Source organism: Trachypithecus francoisi, unplaced genomic scaffold (assembly GCF_009764315.1).
Source record: "Trachypithecus francoisi isolate TF-2019V2 unplaced genomic scaffold, Tfra_2.0 Lachesis_group11, whole genome shotgun sequence".
NCBI lineage: Eukaryota > Metazoa > Chordata > Mammalia > Primates > Cercopithecidae > Trachypithecus > Trachypithecus francoisi.
Window position 1 is genome coordinate 61944669 of NW_022681456.1, and position 9695 is coordinate 61954363.

Sequence of the window (9695 nt, forward strand, 5' to 3'; positions counted from 1 at the left end):
ATCTCAGGCCGGGCGCGGTGGCTCAAGCCTGTAATCCCAGCACTTTGGGAGGCCGAGACGGGTGGATCACGAGGTCAGGAGATCGAGACCATCCTGGCTAACACGGTGAAACCCCGTGTCTACTAAAAAATACAAAAAATTAGCCGGGCGAGATGGCGGGCGCCTGTAGTCCCAGCTACTCGGGAGGCTGAGGCAGGAGAATGGCGTAAACCCGGGAGGCGGAGCTTGCAGTGAGCCGAGATCGCGCCATTGCACTCCAGCCTGGGTGACAGAGCGAGACTCCGTCTCAAAAAAAAAAAAAAAAAAATGATCTCAAAGGTGCTTTGGTTGCCCCTTGAAGTTTGAAAGACACTGACCTAGATATTTAACCCTTTCTAGGGAGCCTCAGCAACCTTACTCTTATATTCCAAGCCTCTGCTGAAGTGCCCTATCACAAGGGTCCCTGTGTTTGTCTCAGGACTGGGATTATTCCCAGGCATAAAAAGTGCTTAGACAATTTTTCCATCCTCATCAAACAACTTACGAAAACACCAATTTGCCAATATTACATTCTGTATAATGAACATTTGGTGTGCTTATAAAAGAAATATATGTGGTTTAAAAAATGACAAGAGAGGGGATTGCTAAGTACTTGCAATTAGTTCTAGTGGCTGCACAGAAAATAAGAGAAGGTATCATAAGGTGGGTATAATTAGGAGTAATGGAATAAAATTAAGCACAGGAAAATTTATGCTGGGTATTGAAATAAATTTTTTTCTCAGCAAGGTCAGTGGTTCCTATGGTTGTTCCATTAAAATGGCTGAACTCCTTTCTCCAGGTTGAGTAATTTTCAAACTAGACTAAGGGGAGTATTTGGAAATAGGAGGTTATCAAAAAATCCTTTACCGTCCAGGCATTGATCTGGATGATTTAATACAGCATTTCTATTTCTGGAATTAAGCATTTACTCTTGCCAAATGCTTTCCAGTTGTTTTATTAACTAGGCTTTTCAAACACCCCTTCGAGGTCAATAACAATTTTATTTCCACTTTTTACATAAAGAACTTGAGGTGCAGAGGTAAAGGGACTTGGCCAAGGTCATTCTGCAAGTTAACAGCTGGTGTCTGTGCAGCCTGGGTACTGCTTAACTGCTAAGTCAGGTTCCTGTGCTAATTCTGATGCCTTCTGGAAGTTGAGAGAGGGGGAAGATAACAATGGGTGATTATTAAAGCCATTTTTAATGTTTTTCTAATGTTCAGAGGCCTTACGTGTGAATTACTAGAAAATATTCTGAAATTTTAGGCTATGTTAGCAAATATAACACATTGTTTCTTTGAGAGAATTTTTGAAAATAATGCAGTTGAATTAGGTCTGTTTGACCATTTGTTTGAATGGTATATTTGAATTGGTCTGAGTGGGTATATTATGTCAAATGACTGGTTTAATTGAAAACTTCTCTAGTGTTAAAGCTGTCATAGTTTCCTTTAAAACAGAGGTTCTCAAACTTAAGGGTGGACTTATTAAAACAAATTCCCACATGATACTGACACTGCTGATGTTGGGGTCACACTTAGAGAGCCACTGTGCAGAGTAGAGCCACACTGTCAAATCCCCGTATTTCCTCTGTTTAAACAGCAAGGAATGTCTGTAAACTATTACCTGCAGACCACAGAGACGTCCCGTAAGCATTAGTGATCTGCTTGGGTTTTACTCTTTTGTCTGCCCATGTTTAGACAAGGGGCACCGAGGGAGGGAAAAATGCCTGTAATGAATAGGTGCATTGCTTACTTCTCGCAGACTATTAACTGTACTTCACTCTGGCCATAAAGAAGTTCCAGGTCTCTTGTGTTAAATAAAAACTGATGTAAAGGGGGGAAGGGGAGAATAATGGGAAATGCTTACCCAAGTATCATATTTCTTTAAAGACGGTCATTTTTATTGGAGTAGAGGAAAGAATGATGGTAGATAGATTCAGGGTAGATGTGGGAAGAGATATGTCTTCCATCATAGCCTTTATTCTAAAACGCTCTGCCTTTCCATTGAGACTGAAGTCAACTACATTACTCTACTCCTAACTACCTCCAGTCAAGGAAAATAGCAGGAAGAATTTTATTCTCTCACTGAGCCCCTTAATACCTAGTCCTCCCTAGTTTCCCAGAGGCATGATCAATTTCAGCTCATCGTTTTTCCAAGGGTCACCATCTGCAAGTATATTTCAGGCTGTCTAATTCCACAGAAATATTCTCCAAGTTTTAGAGTCTCCTCCTCTATCCAACCCTTTTAAAAATAAATGCTATGTGAAAATACCATCCTTCTAACCTGCTTCCAGTCAACACGCGTACAGGGAAGCTTTATCATTTGGAAGTCTGCTCTCAGTTATGGGGAATAAATAATAAATTGTTCTATAATAAAGTATCAGCACAGAACATGGCACACTGCCTGTCACGTGGGTGGAGCTGAGAGAGCATGTGAGAAATAGATTTTACTGGACACTTACTGGGTGGTCGGCATCAAGCTCAGAACCATACATGAGAACTCTGTGAGAACATTTGTCTAATTCAGAGATCTTCCGAGGGAACCAGGGCACATCCTCTAGCTCTGTTGAAAACAGTGCAGGTTCAAAAATATTAGTTCACAGATTGTGTTTTCCCATTTGCAATATTTGTCAGATTTCAAAATTACCCAACAAGCTAAGACCACCCTTGCCTTCTTCCTCTGTCCAGATATTCTCTGGAGGATTCAGCGTCACAATAGTGGTTTGAAATTTCAGCAACTGAATGAGCTCATTGAATTCTGTTTTCCCACACTCACAGTCCACAAAGATTTCAACCTCAGAACTTCTTCGCCGAGATTTCCTGGATTCAATATGAACCATGTGGACACGTTTTTCCTGTGGAAACATGACCATCTCAAAATCACCTTCAGGGGACAATAAAAGGAATGCCATCAGCTTTTCTTGTTCACATCTTAAGCAAGGTGCCAAGTACCCATGCAAGAGGAAGAGACAATCTCTTTGTTCTTTGAATAAAACTTGGAAATGTTTCCAACCGTTATTTCTGTTAATAAAAAAATTTATATATTCATACTTCTGTGTATAGATTGTCCTGCCTCATAAAAAACAGAAGGGTCATTTAAAATATAAACTGGCCCTATAAAATGAACATCATCATTTCCCAGAGAGTGGTACACATCCCATAGGTGGCACGTGATTATTTGGGGAAAAAATTATTTATTGCATTATCATGTAATAATCCATATTTATATGTTTCTGAAAAACATAACTAAAACTGAAACCCCTAATATAAAGTTTTCTTTTAAAATAAACAGAGTTTTAAAATAGCCTTTTAGAAATAACCGTTTATAATCTTTTTATAAGTAAACAGTACAAATGGCAAGCAGAAATTTGGGAGGTGGCATGAAAATGACTGAGGCTTGGGAAACACTAGCCAAACTGTAATCCATGTGGTAGAAAAAGAAATAGGAGCAAGATAAGTAGTCAAGAGAGGATCTCTGAAGGCAAAAGGAAAACAAACAACTTAGGCAATTGTGAGGAGGGTGAAGAAAAGGTAAAAAATAATGATAATAACCCCTAAATGGGATCACTTAATAATTGTTCTCTTTTGGCAATCTTCAAACTAGCTTCAACCAAGGATGTGTTGCTGCAACTATCAATCTATGATGGATCTCAGAGATAAGGGCAGTGATTTAATATTTAAAAATCAGGTTAGAATTTCCCCCAGTGATGTGTTCTTCATTTCCTCTAAGTTAATTGAAGACTCTGTTCTCTCCATCGCAACCCACCTCCAAATAAGCAGACATTTTCTCACTCCAGATGATACACTGTGATTACCCGCACAATTCCTGATACGATCCTAGATGATCTCAGAATTGTCAGCATAAGAGCAGGATAGGTAGTTTCCAGTGCCAGAATAGTATCAAATCAAACAGCACCCTCTCCTCTATAAAGAAACTAGTCTTGTGACTATGAAACTAAACGTTCTATTTCTGTTTTTATTAACCTTTACAATAATGTCATATTTTCTCAACTGGCTGATAATAACATTAAGATTAAGTTCAAGGTCCAAGAGACTTCACATACATTGTGTCACATTGGGCTTTTAATGACCTTTGGTTGAAGCAGAGTAGATATTTTTAGGGGAACTGAGGTCCAGATGGGTTAAATGGTTTAGCTAAGGTCCAGTGACTAGCTGATGGCAGAGTGAAAACTCAGGGCTGCTAACTCCTTCTCCAGGAATTTATCCACTGCACCCAGCTATCTAATTGAATTGGCCTGCCTTTGGCACTGTATGGACACAGCCTTGGATGACATAATTATCTGTAAAATATTTCCTCAGATTTCCATTACCACTGTTTATGGTGCCTGATCCTTTCTTCAAGGTCAAAAGAGAACAAGAAATGATTTGCCAAATCAGGCTGCTAATTCCCCTGCTATGATCATCATAGAGGCATCATCATAATGCCTCATAGTTATACTCTTTACAAAGCACTTTCGCTCATATTATGTCGTCCCAGCAATCCTGTTAGGTAGGAATTATTATTGCAATTTTACAAATAAAGAAATTGAACCTAGGAAGCAGCTAGTGTTTAGCCAAACCAGGAGAACACAGGTCTGAATCCCCTGACTGCAATTCCAGCTATCTTTCCACTGCACTAGCAGCCCAAGGCATCATGCAGAGCCAGGCTCCTTATCTTACAGCTCTCATCAACAGCCACTGCCCCCAAACAAAATGCATTTTGTAAGGGAGGGTGCTTGCTGAAGGGTAGAGAAACCGTTAGGTACATGCTGGCAAGAACACAACAGCTTTTCTGGGCTCTTCCAGCCTCACCCCTAACCAGGATCTTTCTTGAGGGTTCAAACTACAGATTTGGGCCTGAGAAGATGCTACAACATTTCTACAAGATAAAGGAAGAGCTAGCCCCACAATGTAAAATATAAGGAGAGTGACTCATCTTCACAAAAAGATACATTAAAACACATAAACAATGAGGCTTAGGGGAATACCGAGTGCCTATACTCATGTATCTCACTTTTTTCGTAATAAACGTGCTCCTAGGTCATGTGTAAGTTCAAATGTGAACAAATCAAATTAAGCTGCAGGCTCTTGCTACTTAAGATACCCTGTTTGGCTCCTCTTGTGTTTTCATTTTCAGGTGGGAAGCTCACATTTCTGAAGTACTGACCTCCTAACCTGGCAATAGTCTTCAGAGTTCCTAACAAGCTAACTGCGTTAATAAGCCACAGCTTATACAATTCTGCTTATTTCATTGCTTGACAGACAAACCTCCCTTTTAAAGCCTCTTGCAGTTTGGTTCCTTCGAAACTTTCACCACATTATGCAGAAATTGATTCAGAAACGTTTCAGAGCAGATAACAGGTTTGTAACCAGGCACACAGTCCCTTTTAAAATGATGTAATGATATTTTACATTCACCTGAAAGAGCCTCAGTGCTTTTACCAATCCACCGACTTCATTTTTCAAGGAGAAAACAACTGCTGTCTTGCCACTTTCGGTAGCAGTTTCACTTTTGCTGCTTCCCTTGTTGCCTTTGTCGTCATTTTTGCCAGAGTTAGCTTTATTTAGCTTCAGGAATGTCGAAGCATAATAAAACGAAATGTTAGTTAGGGTTCCAGAATCCTGTGTAATTAGATTTTTCCCACACATTTCATTCATAAGCTGGAAGCTCCACCAATCATACAAACTTAAGGTGAAGTTGCCATGTCACTCATCACTTTCAATCATAAATATTGGTCTAATTTACGCTGAGAGACTATTTTCCAGTGGTCTAAGACATCATCTAGTGGTTGAAATTAAAAGGGGATCAGATTTGCTTTGCTTTAATAGCAACAAAAACCTGACTGTCATAAAGCCTGAAGTATCATATATGAACAATTCCTGCCTTTCTAGAATTATTTTACAGCACAAAGTTTGATCTCTTAGCCTCGTTGAATCATAGGGAAACTATATTAATTACTAACCATAATAAAAATAAGATCAAACATATTTTTGACAATAATTTTAGTTTTAATTAAATTTTAAAAACAAAATATTTATTTCATTCTGAAATATGTCAGCGCATGCCCAGAAATTAATGAGTAATATTGCTTTCTTCAGTTAGATCCACAGTGTCAATGTGAATCTGCCTGCAAAAGTTTAGCACAGACAAGTGTATAACTCTAAGGCCATCTGTGTCAGAAGACAATGCTTGAAAAGTGACTATTAAAATTCAGCCACAAATAAAATGAAAAAAGAAGAAAGGAAAGAAGAAAACTGGCAAGCTAATTATTAGGAGCAAACAGTAAAATCTGAGAAACTGAAAAAGATTAACACTTCATTAGTCACTTAAGATTTTATATTGCCTGAGGAAGTAATGTCTATTAATCCTGCTGGCTAAAGAAAAAAATGACAGATTCCAGTAACTCAGGTCACATTGCCAGAAATGCAGAATAAAAATCTGGAAACTTTATTTAGGAATAGAATGGGAGGACACAAAACCAAAACAACAAGCTGTGAACTTTCATTTGACAGACAATGCAAAATTAGGATGGTCTGTTTTATATTCTTTATATGCAAATACAGCATTGGGCAGACATAGAAGTAACTCCTGGCAAATGGTGATTTAATACAATCATACCAATCTGCTACATCCTCATGAAACTGAGAAATGTAGGTTTGCTTTGGGACCCAGTGAATAGTTATCTGCCATTGTCTTCTTCTGATTTCTCTACTGGCTTTATTTTCACACATCAATATTGCCTTACTCACTAGATTATATATAATAGAGATGGAGATTTTATTATGTATGACTTGAGGGAGGGAAGAAGTTTATGCAGACATTGACATTTGACAGTATGTTTAGTCATTAAAAGCTCAAATGTCTCAGTGTTCTTAACATCTGCCTCCTCCTCACCACATAACACACAGATCTCGCATATATAAGTAGCATTTTTTATATAAAAGGGTCATACATTAGCATTACCCTGAGCTTTCTTTGTTTTCCTTCTAGCAGTTAATTATGACTTCAAAATTCTTCATTGTAATATCTCATCCAAATATTCATTATATTTAAATGTTAGAAAATCTATTTACATTTTAGCCTTATTTTTGCAAATTGATTTAAATAATTCTACAGAAGTTGCCACGTTTACTTTTCAACATATTTATCAGTAATAATATGTCAGTACAATGCAGCCCTCTGGCACATATTTGGAACTACGATATTAAAACAGATTATTCTATGATACAGACTGAATTGGATTTGGTTGATAAACTCTGGTAGTACAGTAATAAAATACCATTTAATATTTTTAATGACTAGGACCTGGACACATTTTTATTTCATGGTTTTTATTAAAGCCCACGACTATTACCTCAAAGCAGGATCTAAAATCCTGCAAATACTGCTTTTTTTATTCTGTAGATATTATAAACATAAAACTCCCTTAAATACTATAGCAAGTGATGTATTGCTTGTATTATTCCATCAAGTAAACTGAAAAGATTGAGCAATGTGGAACACAGAAAAACTTTTGAAAGGAATCCAATCTTTCTTTTATTCCAATAACCTGCACCCATAACTAAGAACAGAAAATAATAGTTCTGTTTAAAGACCAGGCTTTGTAAACTGAAGGGGGTGTAGGAGACACAATGATCTTCTGAAAACCGTGGAAATTTATTTAATCTGTTCTCCTTACTCCTCCTCCTAATAATAAATGGCTTTTCAAAATTCTTCACTCTTTTTTTTTTGGTTGTAGATTTAACACATTGATTCATACAATCTCTCATTCTTCATGTTCAGGAACTTCTTAACTCTGTACTTATAAACTTTGCGGGAAAAAGTTTAGCACGCAGTGATTGGCACACTCGCTTTACTTATGGAGAGAAGAGGAAGACTGAAGGCAGACAGGAGGAAAGCAGGGTAGAGAGTTTATAAAGAAGGAGAAAGTTGAGGTGTGCGTGCTTACTTACACTACAAGAGGGATTCATATGATGAGGAGAAGATGGTCACTACCCTAGAAAATACTTCTCCATAGTGCCAGGTACGTAGTACTCACTGTTAAGTTGCCGAGTAGCTGATGCTCTTCGGGCACTGCTGAATCCAGGGAAAACCCTCTCCTTGCCCAGTATTTACTGGAAAACATCATCATTGCTGGCTGCATCGATCCCAGTGTAATATTCTTTCTCTGCAGCAGGGGGGACTAGAGGGGCAGTAGCAGCGCTGGCGGAGATTGAGAGGAAGGGGCGTGCGATCAGCTGCCTGCTTGGGGCGCTGTCCAGAACCCTGGTGCTGAAGAGCAATGAGAATCCTCCCATCTCCGAGCTCCTTTATATGAATGACTGGAGACTGATGGAAGGCTGATTAGAAAGAAACTCATTTCTGGTTGCCGATGGCCACAGTCAGATTACAGACCTGAAGCCTGGGGTTATCTGTGCTCATGGTGTGATTCGTTTCATAGGTCGAGTAGCTTTTTGGGCGGGGATGGTGGAGAACAATACATAAGGGGGTGTTATTTGTACAAGAAACCATCTATCCCCTGACGTTAGCTCTCTCATCTCTCAAGCCTGCCGCTGGCAAGTTAACCTCAGTCTTTAAGCAACTGTGAATTCAAAGATTTTGTGTTTCTTTCCAAAATTAGAAAAATAATTTACGAAGGATCAGCACTGCTGAATCCTTAAACCATTTTATGGATTTTTAAATTTTTAATTTTTATGGATAACGAATAGTTGTGCATACTTATAAGATACATGTGATATTTTGACACAAGTGTGCAATATGTAATGATCAAATAAGGTAATCAAGATATCCATTGCCTCATTTATCATTTCTTTGTGATAGAAACATTCCAATTCCACTCTTCCAGTTATTTTAACATACACAAGAAAATAAATTATTGTGCTCCAGAATACTAGATCTTATTCCTTCTATCAGCCTATTTTTTACTCATTGATCAACTCCATTTTATGTTAATAAGCTTTTTCTGACCTGACATATTGTAATTTTGTGCATGCAAACATGCGAGTGTACATATGTGTAATGGCTTTCATAGAAGGACTTCTTCTTAATCCTGTGATGCCTCTATGTAGAGTTATATGGAGGAAAATGTATTGTAAAGGACATGTAAGGGTTTGATTTAGCCACAGGGAGTTTACGTATAGCTCAGATATTAACCCTGGAATCTTCCTTACTAAATGAGAAATAAAAGGAAACTAGATTCCCATATATCAGCCATTCATTTTAACACTCTTGTGGTTACTGAATTTTTTCTCTCCACTGAAAATCATGGAAATTTAATCATTGACATAACCCTTTCATATAAAAACTGCTACTTAAATATATGAGATCTGTGTGTTATGTGGTGAGGAGAGGCAGAGGTTAAGAGTACTAAGACATTTAAACTTTTAATGACTACATATACTGTCAAACATCAGTGTCAACTAGATCAAATCCGGCAACTTGACATGCATAGATTAATCAATATTCTTACTATTCAAACCTTAGAAAGTCATAAAATTCACAAGGCCACAGGAAAATGTTACCAATCTCCTGAAGAATGAAAAACTCTTGGCCAAATGTGCTTGTTTCACTAAAAATCTAAACAAAATCTGGTGCTGGCACTGCTTGCCTACATAAAAAAAAAGTTTTTCAAAACAAGTTGGAATGAACTAATATTGACTGAAGTTTAATTGTTTCTGGAG

The 9695-nt window shown here is 37.9% G+C and overlaps 1 protein-coding gene across 1 annotated transcript in view; it reads right to left on the reverse strand.

Moving 5' to 3' along the window:
• TPH2 (tryptophan hydroxylase 2) overlaps positions 1 to 8299 on the reverse strand; it is a 97356-nt gene extending 89057 nt beyond the window's left edge. The window contains exons 1-4 of the mRNA XM_033221252.1: positions 8054 to 8299; positions 5433 to 5582; positions 2686 to 2869; positions 2477 to 2577 (exon numbers count right to left, since the gene is read on the reverse strand). Of these exons, the coding sequence (XP_033077143.1) occupies positions 2477 to 2577; positions 2686 to 2869; positions 5433 to 5582; positions 8054 to 8158 (540 nt within the window). The 5' untranslated portion in view covers positions 8159 to 8299. The remainder of the gene's footprint in view (positions 1 to 2476; positions 2578 to 2685; positions 2870 to 5432; positions 5583 to 8053) is intronic.
• Positions 8300 to 9695: the final 1396 nt, after the last annotated feature.